Here is a 21,975-nt window from a genome sequence, read left to right as displayed (position 1 = left end):
AAGTAATTGTGTCACAAACTAGTGAGTTCCCAATCTTCTTTAGACATCTCAAATTTCAACACAGCCATCTTCAAACAGGATCTGCAAAAATTTATTGATACATGAGCACAACGTTGATCTAAGCTTTTAAAGCCCAACCAAAGTTTCTCTCACCAAGTGTTTTTGGGAATATTTGTTAAACCATTTAATAAGCCCAAACCTGTAACATAATAAGAATACATAAGAGTTGAAGTTGAATTCTACACATAATGTGGATAAAGTGAACTTGTTGATTAAATACATAAATATCAAAAGCATATAATTCAGAGGCAGAGTATCTAGTACCTCACATGTTCAAGGTGTTTTATCCTAATAACTTCCCCAATGCAAACTTTTAAGCTTTTAGATTGCGCAAAAACTTGAGAACTGCCTGAAATTCAAGCACAAAAGGAAAACTAAATGGATATGACAGCTAATTTTAAGCATAAATCAAATAGTATTTTAACATGTTTTGTTTAGTTTTCTAGAACCACAAAACCATGGCTTGAGGCATTCCAAAAAGCTTAACTAAACATGCTATATAACTCAATGTAATAAAGAGTAAGAAAGACGCAAGCTTACCAATTTGCAAACCTCCATTCTGATATACCTTTAAAAAATTGAAAAAAGAGAGTTAACATTAGTCAACCAGGCATATCTTATTATTTGATACACATGTAGTACATACAAATGCAATTCAAGAAATACACAAGGTTTAAGATAGTAGGATACTACGGCATTATGACCCGTGTAACCAACTTTGCCTATAGGATAAGACCTGATTGTTGTTGAGGCTATACTTATAGTATGATTGAATGATGAGGATAAGATGGAATAAGAATGAGGAGGAATTTACAGTATTGAAAGTTAGGTAGCACATTTCTAGTCGGAACAATTCCATCAAAATGAAGGAATGACTATTCTCCGAGAAAATGGATTGTGTAGGATCTATAAATCTACCTAATATCAGAAATTAAAATTCCCAAATCAATCATACTTACCCTTAATGCCCTACATTTGAGTTTACCCTGAAACTTGTTATACGAGATAAGAAATGGAAAAACTTAGAAAATTATGTTTCTACCTATATGCTGTAGCGCTATATTCAGCGCTACAGAGCTATAGTGCAGCTTTCCTAAAACAATGAGAATCGTGTTACATTGTGGATTTCATGTAGCAACCATGGCAGCTGCTATTCCCTGCCACTACTGATCAGGAAAAATTGAACTTTGACACTACTGATCATTATAGGAGGTTAGAAACGGAAAACCTTAGATAAATATGTTTCTACCTATAAGTAATATTGGTGCATGAAGGAATTTTAGATACCCATGGGTTCAGTGTTATCAAATAGCCATATCAGCGCAGATTTTCTGAAAAACACAATGAGAATCTGTTGAGTTGTGGATTTCAGGTCACAGCCATAACAACCGCTTTCTCTGTTGCCAGTCGCAGGAATGGCGACAGGATTCTTTTCGTTTTTTCTTTTAAAGGGAAGATTTGTGAATTTATGTTTTATTAAAAAAAACCCTACCCTTCCCTAATTAAATATGCCCTCCCTCTGCCTTTTCTCCTATGGCGACAGGCTCCACCAATTTCAGTCCGCCAGCGAGCAGCTGTACCCTCCCTGCACTATAATTCTATCTTTATTTAATTAGTGATGTATTTGATGAATTTAATTTCCTAGAATTTTTTAATATATCTCTAATTTTGTTGTTCCTAATTCATGTTAGACTTTTTATTAGATTTATGTTAGACCCTATCTGCTAGTAATTACACAGCATAAGGGAAATTAGTAATTATAAGGGGGACACATTTTGTGATGATTTCATTGCTCAAATTACATAACGGAAATATATATATTGCCAAATTATTCTTCCTAAATTGGCAAAAAAAGATACCTCTTCAAAATGGAGATTCAGTCAGTATATGAATTTCCATCCTAGACATATAAATAAAATAACTTTTGTATGGTAAAACTTAGGTAAGAAACTCGTCCTAAGCGACAAACGTTAGGGCATACCTTTAGACTCAACAAGAGCTCATAAAGGTATTTTCATACGATCCACCTACAGGAGAATCAAAATTCAAATCTAGGCCATGACAGTACATAAACAACAGGCTGACCTAGCTAGCAATTGTTTATTTTTTATTTTCAAAGTGAGATATAAGCTTAATTAATTAGTTATATATATATATAGCAACTAATTACTTAAATATTGGAAGCTTTTTAAGAAATGATGGCACCCTACAGAAACACACTCCTCTGAAAACTTGATGATACATCGGGTTTGGTTCAGAAGATGACAAAAGGAAACGGAAAATTTACCAAAAAGGATTATTAAACAATGATTAACTCATAAGTAGTTAATAAACACTATGTGGACATCTTGACCACTATTAGTTCCTAACGCATAAATTTTTTATGCTGATGCTCGTTTGCACGAAATTGATTTCGTGAATCGATGCATAAATTAAAAGTTAATGCAGGTGTGTCACTTGGTTCCCATGCGATATTTTTCTCTGGATTACAGTTATGCCACATCATTTGTGGAACAATTTCATGAAAAGCTTTTTGTATGATTTAGCAATGCTCATGTTTTCATCAAGAATTTCAGCTTTGTGATATTCCTAAATGTAGATAAATAAATGTGGTATAATCAATCCACTGTCCCAGCTACTTTTTAAGCCTATGGCTGCGTGAAATATATATATACCGTATTTAATTTGAAATATACAGATTATAAATATCTAAGATTGTTAAATTAATTCATTAAGTTTTATTTAAACGAAGTGTTCCAAGCTTTTATCTTTTGTCAAATTCACTCCTCTTTTACATGACAAGGATTATGCACATTCCTTTCCCACATTTCAAAAAGAATTACCAAAGATGCAGAATAAATGAGTAAGCTAACATAAAGGTAAATGAACACAAGCATTAAGCATTAAATATCAGTTGTCAATATTAAGAATCCAAATAGAATCAAGAAGTAAATAAATATAGATGAAAGCACTCAATTGATGTGTATGTCATTTTATCTCAGGCAGGCAAATAAAAGCCCCTTTAAACTAATTTACACACACAAGGTGGGGTATAGGAAGTGCCAATGAACAAACTCCTCATGATGAGGTGGTTGTTTTCATCACTAGAACCCATGACCGCCATGGCACGAGCATCAACCTTAACGCTATACATTTGACCTCTAAAAACAATATTCATATAGATTTTTGAGATTTGTCCGATTTATATATTCTAAACACATTTTAGCCAGTTTTGAGGAAATTCAGAATCAAATTCAAGAATTTAAAATCCTTCCACTAATGTTCCAAACATTTTGGAACAGTCCATCCATTTCGACCAATTTTAGCTAAAAAGTAGAAATTAAAGAAAAATGTTGACAAGGTCCACATCAGGTAAGCTATTTCAAGAAATTCTTAGATGCTCTCAAAGTGGGAAAAGAATTAAAAGAAAATAGCAAATAGGACTAAAATGGTTCTCTAATCCATTAAAAGTTTAACACCTCAGCTATTGTGGGTTAGTGTTTCTTATTTTTATTCCTATATCTGAGCTGTTTAACAAGGAATGGATCAGAGCTCAACTCTTTTTCTTGCTCGAAAAGGCATCTATTCTCAAGTAGTCCACCTTGGTCTTGATTTTAAGCACCATTTTTCTAACTTTCCCTTGGAACAACCACGTCTCAATTTTACTGAGAAGAGTGGCTATCATGTTATATTCCCCACATCCCAATTTTTTATTTAATGAAATAGCCACTCAAGGGTAGTTATACTCTTGTGAGGTATGTGTATCTTGTAAGTGTTTGTATTTTAGAAATCCCAAATTGATGAGTTTTTCATCAACTGTTGAGATTGTGTATTTACCTTCTAAGTGCACCATGCACTTCAAAGGAGCCAAATTTATTCTGAATGTAAATGCAGCACTAACCTGCGTAATATGGAAACGTATTTATACTTCTATAATAAATGTAAACACAGCATCAAAATGGAATCATGTGCCTAATGAGGGATCCATTAGTACTTCTACAATAAAAAGAAGGATCACGATAGTCTATGGGACGAGTGCCTATTGGGCTGTACAATTCTAAAATGTGAGGTGTGGCAGCACCAACCAATTGACCACAACGTGCTATCTCTGGGAATACAATCCACAGACAACTAGACTGATCTAAACGAATACATTTATACTCTTAAGATAATCAGCATCTTCATATTTTAATTAAAGAATAACAAATACAACCATCAAACATGAAAATACATTTAAGGGTATACACACATTTTTCTTTTCTCTTTACTTCAGTGGTACCTTGAAATCTTCAATGTATTTGCATTCTTCATTATACTCAATAAGTCATTTAATGGATATGTAAGCTAAAGTTACATATCCTTTGCCAGAAAAAATATATACAAGAACTAGATCTTATTCCACCAAGTGGAGTTGGCTACATAAATCAGATGACTCCAGCATCACCAAGAAACCAAGGAAAGAATGACTTCAGAAAAAACCTATAATCATGAAATGTGAAGTAGCAATGTTCTATACATTGCAAGGCTAATTAAAAGTTGAGAGAGTTTATTCCCCTGATTCAGATCGCATTGTTTTGCAATAAAATAATGATGAAATTTAAGTTTGGTTCTGTGCTTTGTTAAAATGAAAGTCACAGCCATTATCCAGATAGAATTTCTATTTAAGAGAAGATGAAGCCACCTGACATTTAACTGACATTTTAGGCTTTGTAGGTTGGACACCCAGCTTACGCCTGCAGGCAACAGCACCGCAGTGACAGTCTTGGTCTGCGCCAAATTGGACAAACCTGCTATATTGTTAGAATCCACCATCACTAACATAGAGATATGAGTATCATTCTGGTTTCTGGAGACACCCAAACTTTCTACAGGAGTGTATACTACTAGTAATATATTAGAAATAGTGCATATGAAAGGGGGTGATCAAATAAATAGTCAAGTGCTCATACCGGTAATCGTAGGTGAGTTGTTCACCCTTTTGAATGTCTCGTGTAGCAAAAATGGCTATTCTGGTTTCACCATCTGCTATCCTTAAGATAGAAAGAAGAGAAAGTGTGTTAGACTGAGTAATTAACTTAGCTGCTAAATGTCAGATACCTAACACTAACAAAACAATTCATAGCCAACCATTTCTGCATCTCGGTATTGGGACAGCAACTATGATTGATATATCTAGATTTGTTTCCCTTATATGTGGCATCAATCACAGTATCTCGATTGATTTCACATAAGTAAAAGTTTGAATCCCCACGATACTTCATGTTCCAAAGTCTTTCTTCACATGTTTTGTCATCAATTACTGATAAGACAGGTAATCTATAAGTAGCTTTTAAAACACAAATAAACTATCAATAACCTTTTCTCAAAATTTTATAATGCATACAAGCGAAACTAATTGCTTATCACCTTCTCCAACATATTCTATAACAAACTCCCCACGCTTAATATCTTCAGCAGCTACAATACCAGAGCCACATTTCTCAGTCTACAAGCAACATATTTACACAGAATGTTAAGTGCGAAAAATATGGGGGATATCCATGAACAAAAAGTTAATAAGGCAGAGGTATTGAATGATAGAGAAGTGGCACAGATAAATAAAGGGGCGGAAATTGATTTTCTAAAGCAAAAGAAAATCCTGGAATAATTTGGAAGAAACACAGAACTCATTTCAAACATTAGGAGGATGAAGAATCAATAAAAATAATAAAACAGATAAAATGATGCAAGAAACTGGAATTATAACATTGCAAATTACCAACAAAATAATCTTGAGGAGTAAACCATCAAAACGGTATCTAAAAGACTTTGAAGCAAACAAAAAAGAATCTGAGAATAAGTCTCCTATGGCCTCCAAAACATTACATATGTTTGACAAATTTTGATCCAACCATGAGTAAATTCAAGGCATATGTTGAGGAGTAAATTCATGGTTGGACCATTTTGTCAAATGTCCATAATCTTTTGGAACCATATGAGAATTTCATTCTTTTAGAGACTATTTTCCAACAGCAAAATCTTTCTAGTATCGCTTTCGTGGTTTACTCTCATCCTAAGCCAAAAGTTGTACCTGAACTAATTTCATCTTTTTCACCCGACGATGCTGAAATGGTTTGTTGAGACAGGAGCTCCCACATTTACAGGCTGAAGAACAGCAAGATAAAAGCACCCTATAGGGACAGAAAACAAAAGGAACAATGAGCATGGCTGCACATAATGTAATAGCATCTACAATTAAATGATAAAAGAGAGCATACCCCAGGCGCCATGTCGAATACTTACCCACAGTGGCAATCAATACCACACACATTCGGAGATTCAGGTGAAGGAGTACAAGAACAGAATATGCCATCATCAAACCGTCTCTTAAACTTCTTTGAAGTATATATATCTTAGATTGGATACATAAGAACAAACAAAGGAAGCTTTTCTAAAGCAATAGGACAGCCAAAAGAAAAAGAAAGATAAACAAAAACAAATTTAAAAGTGTAAAATACTTCAAAACAAGTATGGAAATTGTGATTTATGAACAACTTGAGATTTTAATGTTAGCTGGGTCCATAGAAAATGCTGCTTTCAACGCAAACACTGCTATTGAGAACATTTGATCAACATCTATAAAGGATACTGCGCTTTATGGATCTATACTGCACAGGTTTATTCTTGGTAAACGAATCTGGAAGCTCAAAGTCAACAGGTTCCTCAAGCTGCTTAGCCAAGTTGTTGAATACAGATCCAATCTCACTCAGGTCAGAATTCTGTTAAAAAGAAAAATCAAGGAACTCACTCAGCAGCCCAAACGCTATTCCAAAATTGCATCAAAATTAATTTCGAAGATACACACCCACATCCACAACATGTAATCTCAAAGGAATCTAAAAGCTAAAGATAACATCAAGCCACCTTTTTCATCGTATGCATGAAATCTGATGAAGGACTAGATATTTCAATGTGATAGCTCCCAATCTCAGATTGATTCTCAATAGAGGCTCCTAATTGAATATTGAAAATTATATCACAAAATCCACATACAAGACTTGTTCAATTTCTTCAATAACACGCTTTGCCTACACATGAACAATTTGTCAACCATAAGACAAAAAATTTAAGACATCAAACCTATATCTCTATTGAGGTTCCGAAATCAATAAAATCAAAATCAACATGCTCAACTGGATTTGACAGACAGAAATCAAACAGGCTGATTGATTAGTGGACAGATGGTACACTTTGCCTTTGGACTGTCAACAAAAAAAAAATTAATTCACAATTAGGCCAAATTTGTCCCATAAAAAAGGTATAAAAATAATCCATTCTTTAATGACCTTATATAAAGTCCATACAGTGCCCTCATGTATCTCAACCAATTCAACTCGCTCATTTTGAAAATATTATGACTGTTTCTTATTAACCACTTTATTCTGTTCATCCATTTAACAGTTTTGAATGCAGAAACAACTTAGAGATGTCAGCACTGGAGGACAGTAATGTAATTTAAATATGTGGATAGGAGTAAAAATTAAAGGGTATATTGGCACATAACAGGGTTCAGTTCAAACATCTACTGAAATTTAAAAGATCAAGTCCACAACTTTCAGAAATCTTGTCAACCTCAATTCTTAACAAAACTTCTCTGTAAATATCTATTCTAATCTAGAAGAAAATCCCCAATGCACAAAGTTTCCGGCTTTCAGTGTAAGTCCTTCCGACCAATACCACTTTAATTAAGACTCCAAGAATTCCAACTTCTCTTCCCACAGTTCCTCCTGTTAAAGATATAAACCATTCATGTGTTTATCCGCTTACTAGCTTAAGCTTTTGAAATAAATAGTTTAATGATACGTCCTCCTCTTACTAAATACTTCAAATTCTTGCTAACAAAATAGCGTTCTTCGATTATCGATTATTTCCAAATAATGCACTTCATTACAGCATCATGACGATGACGATGATGACAACAACTAGTATCTCCAATGTGCATCATCATTCCCAAATCCATAAATAAACAGCAGGTACTTTAAATTTAAAAGCGCAATTCTATCACTTTCTGTCTGCATAGAACAAAAAGGACAAAAATAAAAGAGGAAACAAAGTTCTAGGATTTCTACAATGATTGAAGAAGATTTCGGAATCATACAATTTCGAAACAAAAAATTCCCACTGAATCCAATTCCAAACACCAGAAAAAACTTCACATCAAACAACAAAGAAGCAAAAGAAAAGAATTGAAAATTTTCATTTCTCTCCACCTTTGACTCATAAGTCAAAAAAACTAGTGTGAGAAAACCAGTGAATAAATTATAATTATTAAAAAAAGAAAAAATAGACACACGTTGGTAAAAATCCAAAATCTCATCAAAGACTGTGCGGAATGAATTGGCTACATTGAAGACACAAGCGATGGAAAAAAAAGTCGAAATGTAATCTGTTAGAATCCACAAAAGGGGAATCGTCAAAGCAGAACAAAAGAAGCGCAATCACAGAGCAAAGATAGTGAAAGAGAGAGGGCAAATCTGCCACATTTGTCACAATAATCTGAAGAAGAAACACAGAGAGCAAACCTGGAAACGAAGTTGGAGTAAGAAGAAGAGAAAGAATGAATGAGGCAATGAAATGGGAAAAACGGATTACGATAGAAATTTTGGTATATATAGTGGCGGTAGCCGCTTATAACCAACTCAAACTGACGTCAGATTTTTTTTTTTTTAAATATTTTCTATTCACTAATGTTATTTTGTATTAATTATTTTTCAAAAAAGGAAATTTTGAATTTTACCTGAATAACGCCACCTTAATAAAATACTCAGAAATTAAACTGTGTTTGTTTTTATATGTAAATACTTAATATTTTATTGTTCAGAACACTTAGGCTTCTTTTGTGTTCTCTTTAAGTCAACTGTAGATTTTGAAGAAACAATAATACCGTTGACTTTGACTTGTGAATGGAAAAACAGTGAAAAGAAGGAGAACTAACCACGTGTCACTTTCATGTCAAAGTAAACACGTCAGTTCTGTCTTTTGCGGCAGAAAATCACACGTCAGTTTCAGTTGGTTGATACACGTGTGGCAATTTCTGCTTTTCCCCAAAGTCCAATCCTAACCCCAACAAATAAAACAAAAAAATTCAAATTATTTTGATGTGAAATTAAAGATTGAGAAAGAAGAACTATTAGATGATGATTTAATTAAGTTTATTAAATTATTTAATAATTTTTAAATATAAAAAATAGTTATATGTAACTTTTTTCAAAAAAAAAAAAGGAAAAGAAAATTATTTCATGTTAACACTGAAGATTTAGTTTATATGTATTATCACTGTAAATTTTTCTATCAAAATATCTAATAATGTATTATTAGTCGACTCCATCTAATAGGAAGACTTTCTTTCATATATCCAATATGTATTGTTGTATTAACAAATGTGTTTTCTTTTTATTTAAATTTCAGTTTTTCATAAGTCTTAAAAATGTAATTGTACAATTGAATGACAATTAAAATAAAAACTATTTTACACTATAGTTACTTATTACTAATATAAAAATATATAGGGATAAATAAGCTTTTAGTGCCTATAAAATATCCATTTCTATTTTGGTCCCTATAAAATTTTCCTTGAGTTTGGTATGTAAAATTTAGTGTTTTTCTTTTAATCCTTAATTTACTCCATTAAATACAGACATAATATATTAAATATTGATGACAAGTCTTGTCATATTAGTCCTTAACCTGTCGAACCAGAAAACACCATGAAAGACAAAAGAAATATATATTTCAGCTTACTACATCAGTATTTAATATAGTATTTCACAAAACAAATTAATGATGGAAAAAAACACCTTTAAATTTTACTAGACTAAAATAAAAACAATATATTTTATACAGAACACCAAAAAAGGGGTATATTATAGACACCAAAAGCTCATTTAGTTAGATATTTCATTCTAACAATATATTAAAATTAAGTTCAATGTGTAAATTTCAAATGGCCATTCATTATAAAGGTTTTGTTAAGGATTATGGAACAACAAACATTTGATAGAAAAAAGTATTTTATAATTTTCAATGCATTTTGAATCAAATTTCATAATTATAACCTCCTAACAAGTGATATAAAGGCATCCATTAGCAAAAATCCTTTTAATAAACTCTAAGTCATTTTATTTCAATATCTGCATCTAAAATATGTGCATACAGTAGATTAATAACGGGATTAGGGTATTAATAAAGACTTGTCCTGATTTTGTAACACAATGGAGTGAGACTCCTACTAACACAATTGGATAAAAGATGGAAATTTTAAAATTATAATTTTCAAAACCTAAACAAATTCTTGTGAACTTTTGGTACCAATCTACAAGTTAATGAAACTCTAGTGGATGTTCTTGATATATCCTTACTCTCTTCCTTCCCCATTGTTTCCACTGATTCCTCTGAGCCAAAATAGGGTCTATCTGATTCATTGTGTTTCAAAGCTTCCATTTCATTTACAGCCTAAAAATGACGAAGTTTAATTTAAAGCATGAGATACAATGAAACAAGTATCACATCTTTTCTTTTTTCTTTAGGGCGATTATTCAATCAGCGAAAGTGAAAAGTAGTTATTTTTACTAATTTGACAATACATGATTGAATGTGTGTTACTATGTAAAATATTTTTACACTAACAGTACATATAAAGTTAAATCAAGGTAGCTTACCCCATCATAGCATTGTACCACACAATCTTTAATACCATGCAAATAATCTGAAATGATCAATTAGTGAATGTTACTAAAATTTTAGGAAGATTAAAAGAAGATACCACAAATTCAAGGGTTAACCATAGCTCATAGCAGTTGAGAATAAGAACCTGAGTATGCCTTATCCTTGAATATCAGTAGACTGCGAGGCATCAATAGAACAGAGAATGGGAGGTAATTATCATCAAGCCTTTTATCTTCTCCATCAGAATCGTTGCCATTAACATCTTGCGGATCTAGTTTAAATCTAGCATGAGGTGTAAAGTCCATGACGACAGGCGATCCAAGTGAAAGAATAGCTACAACTGGGAAGTAAGCTGGACCATCTTGATGTGGCTGTAGAATTTGAAAAAATAAAATAAAACAATAAAAACGGAGTACATTTGAAAAATATTAATGAACAGGAATTGCAAATTCCATAGTTAAGCATTTCCGCCAATGAATATGGCTAGAAGCAAGCACAGAGGTGAAGGACAAACCATTATGCCTTGGTTAGGTAAGTACTCATTGATGAGAACATGATTGATTGCTGATGGAAATAGTTCTGATTCTTCTGATATCTTTTGTGTAAGATTTGTTAACCATGGAGGCACTGCAAGACAGATACAGATATACTTAAATGTTTGAAGCATATTAAAAACAAAAATATCTTAAGAAAGAGTGGTAGAAGGAGTTCAATGTTACATTTTTATTCATTAAATTAGATCCATAAGTATTATGATATATTCTCCTCATTCCATGATTAGGTCAGTTTCAAAACCAATCAGTATAGATCAACAATAACAATGGTTCAACAATCCTCATATTTGAAAGTCACCCTCACAAATTCAGACCTCACAGTGTATGCAAGACAACAACATAAGAATTCAAATTCAATCCACATCCACTTATGGAGCAACAGGTATCTAATAACATAATGTCTGAAGCAATTGCCATCAAATCAAAAAATGCTACAGGAATAAACCTACTGTTTCAGGTGTGCGAAAAGCAATATTTAAAGGTGGTAAAATCTTTAAGTGCATTGCAGGAGTTACTATACTAGTTATTTCAAGAGAAAACCGGCCTAAAATCAAATTGAAGATGGACAAGAATAACTTCTATAACATCGAGACCTTTCAGTTGCAATAGCTAGCATCATGCGTAATCATGCAGACTGTAGATTTGGATTGTGGAAGGAGAGAGATTTTCCAACTTACATGGTTGAGGTAGAAGGCCCTTCTCATGGACAACGCCACCTGCCAATGAACAATATTAATGAGAAAGAAATTTTTCGTGTCATCTCTGCGGTTCTGCTAAATACTATTAATTTGATTGGCTGTATGAACGAAGCAAAAAAGAAATATCATTGACATGGGCATGTTGAAAATTTGAAATTACTTAACAAACAAGACTCCCCTTAACCCACCCAAAGGAAAAAAGAGATCTAGGGAGATTTACTGTACTCATAAAACATGTTCAGTTCCTCAATTAAATTATTTTGTATCATGTTTCACTTTCTATCAATTCAAACATACCGAAATTTTGAGGATTTGATAGTGCAACTCAAAATCAATTCTACACTTCGAATCAATTTTGACTATAAGTTTGGTTACTAGTTTGCAAAACCAACTCTTGCTTCTAGAATTGATTCATGCAGACTTGAAAATATATGACCAAATATACATCACTTTACATCAAAATCAAATCTAAACTGAACCAATTCTGCCAGAAGTAATTCTAGCTAAAATGAGTTCTACAAAAGCAAAACCAAACACTCAAATGGTTTCTGCATTGACTTACAATCTACACAGTTAGCACACGGAAACCGGATATATAAAAAGTAAGAGGCCATCGTACCCCAATTCTGTAACCTCCTATTCTTCAACAACTTCCACTTTGATGCAGGGGCTCCATATATCTAATAACCATCAGAAAAACCAATTTAGAATACCCAAAACACTAAATGAACACAACAGTGAAAAGAAAAGAAATAGGAAGTGTTACATTGTTAAGAAGAAAGCTTTGTTCACTATCTGTGATGAAATCAGGTATATATATTACAGTAGGCAAAGATCCAACTTTGTAACTATCTAATTTCTCTTTCTCTTCCATCATTCTGCAAAATCAGGGTTTTAAACATTAGTTTGCATTGCATTATGTATCAAAGCATCGCAATCAACAGAACATACTAAAAGATATAACGCACTACTCTCCTTTTAACATAATCAGTGACCTAAATTTACTTCTTTTTTTCGAATAACTGAATTGATTGGAACTTAGTTCGGAATAGAAAATTAACACTGAAAATAGTCTATAGAAGAAAAGAAAAAAGCTGAAAGGAATAAAACATACTACCAATCTTGTTGTATTATGTGAAAGTTGCAAGCTTTTTAACAAAAGCCTGATGAAGAATGGTGGAGAGGGGTTAAGGGTTTGAAATAAGAGAGAGAAGGTGTTCTGCAGCGGAGCTCTGGAAGAACCTAGCCAGCTACCACTATGGGGTAATTTATTTATAATTTTTTTACTTTTTAACTAATATTTTAATATCATTAATACAAAAATAAAATGACAATTAAGTTATATTTGGTTTGTATTTTTATTTTCCGTTTTTATTTTTAGTCATTTCTATTTTTTAAATATTATGAAAAAAAAAGTAAAATCAGCCGAAAATAAGATTTCATTACTATTACTTTTACTATTTTTATTTTTTTTTTATAAAATCTAGAAAACAAAAAACAATAAAAATGAAAACGCAAACTAGACGTACTTTGGATTCTCAAAAATTAAAATTTTGAACTAATTAACCCTGAAAACAAAAAAGTATCAATTTAGTCATCATCATAGTAAATAATAGACACTTTATGTCATTTTATTAATTTATTACATAAAATTTAACTGTAGTGTTTATATGTTTAACGTGTCTATTTATAAAAAATTGTTATGTAGATAATAATAACTTTTAGAACGAAACTTCACCAGTTTTAATAGAATTTGTGATAAACAAAGAGTAGGTGATAAATGTTATATAAATTACATTGTTTCTTTTCTATGCTCATGCGATAACAATAGACATATATCTATAGAAGGATATACATATTCACTGTCTAAGTCAAAATCTTTAAAGATTTAATTGTCACTTTACTCTTAATACAATAAACAAATTATTAAGTAAGTTATGGCTTGATTTTTTTTCATTTACAAATTTGCTGCTGTCCAATAGGAACTTTTTTTTTATTTAAATTAAAAAATATAATATTTACCGATTTAAATAAACGTATAAGTATTTACCAAATTACATTTAGAATCATATCTCGGATACAGTGGGGAAGCCAAAAATTGAACGTATCTCGGATGCACGGATCCCGTTTTGTGATACGAGACGCGCTAGTCATATCACGGTTGCACCTGAGATATGAACAAGAGAGCATTTCGGATACACTGCGTCCGAGATATGTGCATGTTCTGACATAGAGCAGTGCATCCGAGATACGTGCAAGGAAGGAAAACAGGGGCACTGCATCCGAGATATAGTCAAGATTATATTAGGGTTTCAGCATCCAAGATAAATTGTACAATAAGTCTATTTATAGAAATCATCCCAATACCTCTCCTCACACAATTCACAAACCATTCTTTTATTTCTCTTCTTTCGATTTTTCTCTGATGGAGAACAATCAATACTTTTTTTGTGGTTTATCCGAATGGGATAGTCAGACATGGTAATGAAGGAGTAATTTTTTAGTCTGACAACACTGTGATGTTGCGCACTCACCGGGTTGATACCTTGGATGCGCTAAAGACGATGATGCTGCGCAATATGGGAGGAGTAGGAACAAATGAGGTTGGGAGGATTGCATATAGATTTTTGTATGCGCTTCCGAATGATGGATTTACGAACCGGTTATTCTGGATAGATGGGGATCAGCATGTGAGGGTAATGTTCGATGTACATGCGCGACTGATGCCCCAACATGTGATGGAGTTGTATTCTGTGGTCCGTGATGCAGTTGTAGGGGATTGGTCGTCTCCTCTGGGTCCTGAAGTCGTGCCGCTCGAGGCGATACCGATCAACTATGCCCAGCCTTATGATAGTGCCGACGATTCTGACAGTAAGGGCGATTCCACCTATGTTGCCGGGTCCGAGTCGTCAAGTGATACAGTGTCAGATGATGAGTTTGTGCTAGAGACTCCTAGTGGCAGCGTTGGTAGGTTTCTGCTACCTCCGCCTTTGGTCATTCCTCGACTGTCGGACGTTCCTAGCCATTACCAGACGTTGAACTTGGATGCAATGCGCAGGGGACGGGGAGGATTACAACACGGATGGTGGGGTGGAATTCCGAATTGGGCATAGGTTCAGCAACCGAGAAGCATTCCTACTGGCGGTGAAGAACTATAGTATTCGACGGAATACGGAGTACAGAGTGCTGGAGTCAGATAGGCTAAAATATCACTGTCGATGAAAGCAATTCTCCAATGGTTGTCCGTGGAGTCTATGTGTGGCATTACGATAAAACTTGAATTACTGGTATATTTTACATTATATTGTGGATGCATTAGACTCTATACGTTTGTTTTTTGTTTAGCATGTTATTGACATTGAATCAATATTCGCAGGGAGGTACGTCGGTTCGGTGGATCACATACCTGTCTGGCACCAACCATGTCTCAGGACCATGCGCAACTGGATAGTGGGTTGATTTGCAAGGTTGTGTTACCTATGATAAAGATTGATCCTTCGGTGTCTATCTCAGTATTGCAAAGTGCTGTCCATCAAAGTTACCATTTTAAGCCCTCATATCGGAAGGTGTGAATGGCAAAGGAAAAGGCAATTGCCAAGATCTATGGCGAGTTGGCGACTGGGAAGAGTCATACAATAGGATTCCGACACTCTTACAAGCCTTGCAGGAGTGCCTCCCAGATACGATCCACGAATGCCACGATGTCCCTTATTATAACGGGGATATGGTTGACGGATAGTGGAGTCAGTTTGATAAGATTTTCTGGGCATTTTCTCCATGTATTGAAGCGTTCAAATATTGCAAGCCGTTTGTATCGGAGGACGGAACACATCTGTATAGCAAGTACGAGGGCGTGCTTTTGATTGCTGTGGCTCAAGATGGTAACAACAATATTCTTCCTATAGCTTTCTCACTGGTGGAGTCTGAGACAACGGAGTCATAGTCGTTTTTCTTTTCAAACTTAAGACAACATGTTACTCCACAACCAGGAATCTTGATCATATCAGATAAATCACAGGCCATTCGTGCCGCTATTAATGCACCACACAGTGGATGGCATTCCCCGTCAGCATATCATGCTTACTGCATCCGGCACATGGCTTCAAACTTCAATTTCAGGTTCAAGTCGACCGAGGGTAAGAGGTACCTAATAAATGCGGCGTGCAGTCCGAGTAAGGAAGGATGCGACTAGTACTTGGATGCTATAGGTACATTGTCCCGTGAGATGGTGGATTGGGCTCTTCGTTTTAGGAAGGAATTGTGGTTGCAACATTGCGACGAAGGTCGATGGTATAGTCACATGACTACGAACCTATTGGAATGTACAAATGCCGTGCTGAAGGGAACGAGGAATCTTCTGGTAGCAGCGATTGTTCGGGCAACAGTTGTTCGTGCGTAGAGGACGCGAAGCACATGCTCAGTTACAGGATGGACAGATCCACTCGCAGCGGCTATTGGCAGCCATAGATAAGAACAGAGAGAACCTGCCGATGTTGCGAGTCACCCATTGTGATCGTAGGGTATCCGTTTTTAGCGTGGAAGAGATGGAGCCAGTAGACGGTTGGTCACAGACTTCATATCAGGTTTGTCTGACTGAGCGTACATGCGATTGTGGCCTGTTCCAGTCATTGCATTACCCATGTCGACATGCCCTGGCAGCATGTGCAGCTGCGAGTATTGAGTGGGGTCATTTTGTGGACCCCGTGTACACGATGGCCTCTGTATTCAAGGTATACTAGAGAGAATTTCCGCCGATACCAGACGAAAAGATGTAACCTCCATGGTACGGTGCATGCCTGAAGCCCAACTCAGCCATGAGGAGGAAGACATCGGGTAGGCCGGTATCCACTCGGATCTGAAATGAGATAGATGCCATTGAGCATGCGGAGAAGAGATGTGGGCTCTGCCGCGGAGAGGGCCACACCAGACGTGGGTGTCCCAATGCGCGGCACTCGAATCCATGACGACGCATACAATTTGGGGTTTAGCCGTTTAGGTCTTTTTGTTCCACTGTTATCACTCCGATGTACTGATTGTTATTAAATGTGTTTAATGTGTAATGAAGCATAATTTCTGTATACCTAAATTCAATTGTTATGGGACCATTTTTCATCTACAATATTACAAAATTTTCATTAAAAAAGTATACAATATTTTCATAACATTGGATCTTGAATATATCTCGGATGTAGTGTCCCTGTTTTCTTTTCTTGCACGTATCTCGGATGCACTGCTCTATGTCAGAATATGCACATATCTCGAACGCATTGTATTCGAGATGCTCTCTTGTTCATATCTCGGGTGCACCCGTGATATGATCAGCGCGTCTCGTATCACAAAACGGAATCAATGCGTCCAAGATACATTCAATTTTTGACTTCTCCCACTGTATTCGAGATATGACTCTAAATATAATTTAGTAAATATTTATACGTTTATTTAAATCGGTAAATATTTTTTTTATTTAAATAGAAAAAAAAAAGCTCCAATAGGTCACATTCACAAAACCAATTTTTAATACTTGCTTAAAAGCATGGGAGCTAACTAAGTTGGTTAAATAACAATTTGATGTCAAGAATGGGATGCCCTTTCGGACCAGTAACTGACAAAGGATATTTAAGTTCAAGAAATTAGTTAAACATTGGTAGTTGGTAACCCCATATATATAAATGATAAAGCGAAACCAATGCTCCTTCTTCTTCGAATGGCTCACAGAATGTTATTATTCATATGCAAACCAATTTTCCTTCTTCCTCTTAGAATCTTCGCTTCACACTCTTATTCTCTTCCATTTTCTCAATCACAATCACAATCACAATCACTGTTACCGCCGTTAACAACAACACCTTATTCTCTTCCACTTTCTCAATCAAAATCACTGCTACCACCGTTAACAACAACAGCAACTAGAAACAGAATCAACAACCGACTGTGGTGCTCCACCACCGTTGATGCCACCACCGAAGATGCTTCCAAACGCTACCTTGAGCTCACTGACGACGAGCTCATGCGCCAGTGCGAAATGGGAACTTTCAGGACCTCCGGCCCCGGCGGCCAGCACCGCAACAAACGCGACACCGCCGTCCGCCTCAAGCACCTCCCTACCGGCATCGTCGCTCAGGTATGTCATTTTACCCTTTTGCCCCTTCTCAAAATCTCGTCTTGCTTGGTTTATTCCTCAATTTCGGTGTTGTTCTTGTTTTGCATAGGCTTCCGAGGATCGCTCTCAGCACAAGAATCGCGCTTCCGCTTTGAAACGCCTTCGTGCTCGTATTGCTCTCAAACGTAAGCTCTATTATTTATTTGCTGTTCCAAGCTCTGGAATTTGATTGCTTGTTTCATTGGGTAGGAAAACATGTTTAGATAAATATATGAAATTGATTGAATTTACCAAGGGAGTCTCTGTATGTGTGTGTTTGGAGTGTTGGTGATTGAAATGTGTCTGACACATGGATACACGTGGATACGGCAACTCAACGAAGCATCTGTCCTTCACAATGAGCACAAAAGCATTTTTTCTTTAAAGAAAATTGAACCCTAACTGGCCTCAAGCTTACTAGTACAACTTAAAAGAATCAGCACTGGATAACTAGCTTCCTAAATAAACTAGCAAGTAGTGGATAAATATATTTGATTTCACAAAGTTGATCTAGGACTCTAGAGAAGGTTTTTTTTTCCCCATTACATTCTTAGATGAGATTGAAAATATATATTAACTAATAGCAAGCAATGTACACAGATTTTTTTTTTCTCCTGATAGATAAGATAGCATTTCTTTTGTTGGGCTAGTTAGGAAGACAGTGGATCTTGAAGCTTATTCGCCACCAAGGGAGCTTCTTCAGATACTTCCTCCCAAGTCATCCATTAGAGGTTCAGATTGTGGTCCACAAATTGGACCCAATAACCCCAAGTTTTTGCTGGTATGTTTATCTCTGCTCCTTGTGCCAATGTCTTTTGCTTTTCATTCTGTTCTTCATTATCTCCAGGCATTTTACAGAATTTAAAAACTGATTGTGTCCTTTCCAACAGGGAATGCAAGCTCTATTGGATCTCATTTTTGCAGTTGAGGGTTCCGTCTCAGATGCTGCAAAATATCTTGGGTACTTGGCTCATGTTTTCTGTCAGATTTTTGTTTTCCCATGTTCTGAGCATGTGAAACTTTCATCAAATGAGACATGGAATATTTTACCAGCTGATGGATGTATAGAATACCCACAAATCTAATTGAAATTTGATATTTGATATGAAAGTAATGAAGGAGATATAGGCTAGTTTCACTCATCTCATGAAGCAATTTCTCGTTTAAGCCGGACTGTTGTGATAACCGATATCATTTATTTATTTATTAGACAATATCTATATTGTTATTGTAACTACTGGCTTACCTTTTATATTTATGTGAAAAGTTTATAATTGTTTTGGCTTTTATTAAACATATTGCAGGTTAAGTACTGGGGCACTGTCTCGGTTAATTCTATCAGATGATTCACTTAGAATGGAAGTAAATGAACTGCGGGCATCAAAGGTATGCTTTTTTATGTTTTCTCTGGCATAAAATAGTTGTATTTTATCGATCACTTCAAGTTTTGTATAATTAGTTAATAGCATAAAAAGAAATAGAATGAACAGATAAGACATGTTTTATCTAACAAATAGTAATTCGGAATCTGCTTTTTGGTGCTTGAACAGGGTATGAAGCCTCTCAAGTAGAATCTCTGAATTTTCACTCCATATGCAGGTACAATTTATTCTATCTCCTGCTCATACGACCCACAATTTGAGTCAACATTTTGGGTATATATATGCAGTTGAATAGAGAAAACCTCCAATATGCATGGAATTTGGTTAAATAATGGAAAATAAGTTGTTATACGTTGTTATTTTAAGTGGTACTTGACACAAGAAAAATGGGACATTGTCAATAGGAGTTTATTCTGAAATTTAACTACAGTTATGAAGATCAACAGTTCGACCCATCTTTCACAACAAAAATTTATAGAAAACAAACTACTTAATTTCTACAACAATTTGGTTGGTAAACTTGGTGCAGAAGAAAGGACAGTTTATGAACTTTACTCTTTAATTTCCACCACAAATGAAAACCAAATTTGAAGAACATATAGTATTCATAGTTTTATTGAAATTAGTTATGATATATTCCTTAATTTTTACTATATTTTTCTTTCAGATGTCTCAGTTTGTGTCATGGATACATATATCTACTGAAGGAAATTCTTTGAGCCCATAACAAGGTATTTTTCTCCAGTGAAGAATCAAGGTTACAAATGAAATCAGAATTTCTGCTTGTAATTAAGACCTTATTCATCAGACTCCGTGTGTAGAGTGGAATGAAACTGGTTTTGTATGATATGTTGAAGGTGAAGCCTGAAGCAGCATCAAGACAGCAACCTCAAATACATGATGCATTCCTGTGTACACCTTGTTAAAACATTGACAGCTACTTTTGTAATTTTTTTTTCCCCTTTTTTTTCTTTTTTCTGGTTGTATTTTAATTTTTTAATTTTAGTTGTTTCTAGTGAACATCAAGTTGGCAACCTGATATACAAGATGCAGATCTTTGTAGATTTTATAGACAATGATTATAATTTATAACTATTCATTTCTTGATTTTTCTGGAAGGTATGTGCTTACTGCTTTTTTTTTTTTTTTTATTTGTTTCTAGTGGCATGATTATCAGAATAATCAAATTATTCTTGTAACTAATGATTATAATCATAGTTCTTCACTCAATGGAATCCACTCATAGGATGATTATACAGCACCAATTCATTGGATACGAAACATAATCCATGCTCATCTAGATTTATGTCTTCCAATTTTACTATGGTGCTTGCTGTTTATGAAGTCATGAACTCCACTTGTATCTTAAACTACTTTTTTTTTATGTTTTGACAATCATAATGTTTTGTTATTAAAATGATTAAAATGCTTTTAGCTTTTTGGTTTTTGGAACTTCTAAAAGAACAAGGGTGTAACTGTTGCAAATATGGAATTAAAGCTCATCGGAAATAAACCTCATTTAATTATTTATTTTGGCCTTTTAGTTAAGGATTTATATTCTAGAAAATGATATGGATGTTGATATCATGAAATAATTTTGTGACATCAATTAGTAGAAATTCAGTTTTGTCATCTAAATCTTGTTAAATTAAGTACATGTAACTATCTAACATAATTTGACAATTTTCTTAACTTTTTTATTCTATGTGTGATTCTCTTGATCTCTTCACTATTTTATTATCCATAAATTAGCATCTTTCACCTTTCTCAGTGGTCAAATTCCCACCATGTGATTTATAAATTCCAGAAACAGTGGCTGATGACTGACCTCTTCTTCTGGTTTAAGCCCTAATATATATTTTTTTTCTTAAAAAAGAAAAAAAAAATGTTAGAGTCATGTAGAGTACAGAAATCCTGAATGGCTGAAAATCCTTTCTTTTCAATTCCTCTGTTAATGGTCATGGAGATTCTTCCTTTCTTGACTTGACTTTGTCAAAGAGAGATACACAAAGAAAGTATGCAAATTGTAACATGGACCATTAGATAATGGGACTGTGTTTGAGTCATTGTGAAAAATCTTTGCTATTTAGCTTTGTCCATTAGAATTAGTACCTAATAACCATAGTCAGCTTTGAAATTGATGCCACAATAAAACAATTATAGTGAGTGCTGTTTTAGATTAGGCATCCTTCAGAATACCAAGGATATTCCCAGCCGCCAACAGCATATACATCACATATGACTGGATGCTTTAATTTCTTTTCTACTAATAACATTCTTTTTTGTGTCTGATGTAGGATATTGTTATAACATATTTTAAAATTATTATATTTTTTTATGAAAAATAATAATTTTTTTTATACATATTTGGGCATAAAGCCTAAAAAGAAAGAAAACTAGACAGAAATTATTCTAGAGAAAACAGTTCCAATGAAATC

General features: G+C 34.4%; 1 protein-coding gene and 1 pseudogene across 4 annotated transcripts; one reads left to right on the top strand and one right to left on the bottom strand.

Annotated features, from left to right (window-relative positions):
* Window positions 1–11: 11 nt before the first annotated feature.
* LOC110262384 (histone-lysine N-methyltransferase ASHH3-like) lies at window positions 12–13,267 on the bottom strand (annotated as a pseudogene). The gene is made up of 20 exons (XR_015883475.1): window positions 13,131–13,267; window positions 12,783–12,894; window positions 12,636–12,696; window positions 11,996–12,034; window positions 11,279–11,391; window positions 10,910–11,135; window positions 10,758–10,804; window positions 10,458–10,551; window positions 6,964–7,052; window positions 6,689–6,818; window positions 6,343–6,451; window positions 6,131–6,230; window positions 5,467–5,545; window positions 5,188–5,359; window positions 5,010–5,090; window positions 4,742–4,847; window positions 601–628; window positions 325–409; window positions 154–199; window positions 12–81 (listed from the first exon to the last, which is right to left on the bottom strand). The product of XR_015883475.1 is annotated as a histone-lysine N-methyltransferase ASHH3-like (transcript).
* A 4,412-nt stretch (window positions 13,268–17,679) lies between these two features.
* LOC107644673 (Class I peptide chain release factor) lies at window positions 17,680–20,630 on the top strand. 3 transcript variants are annotated; one of them, XM_016348592.3, is made up of 7 exons: window positions 17,680–18,137; window positions 18,226–18,301; window positions 18,806–18,936; window positions 19,046–19,116; window positions 19,460–19,541; window positions 19,706–19,754; window positions 20,205–20,630. In XM_016348592.3, exons 1-6 carry the CDS (start codon window positions 17,703–17,705, stop codon window positions 19,724–19,726), a joined length of 816 nt encoding a protein of 271 aa, XP_016204078.1. In that variant the 5' UTR covers window positions 17,680–17,702; the 3' UTR covers window positions 19,727–19,754; window positions 20,205–20,630. The 3 variants fall into 3 exon arrangements, 2 of the variants coding, with proteins under 2 accessions (XP_016204078.1, XP_020958807.1); XR_002347552.2 differs by lacking the exon at window positions 20,205–20,630 and having other exon boundaries at window positions 18,810–18,936; window positions 19,706–19,756; XM_021103148.2 differs by lacking the exon at window positions 19,706–19,754.
* Window positions 20,631–21,975: the final 1,345 nt, after the last annotated feature.

The sequence above is a fragment of the Arachis ipaensis genome, chromosome B5 (assembly GCF_059453495.1).
Source record: "Arachis ipaensis isolate K30076 ecotype BB chromosome B5, ASM5945349v1, whole genome shotgun sequence".
Classification (NCBI taxonomy): Eukaryota; Viridiplantae; Streptophyta; class Magnoliopsida; order Fabales; family Fabaceae; genus Arachis; species Arachis ipaensis.
This window is presented reverse-complemented; position numbering and strand designations above follow the sequence as displayed.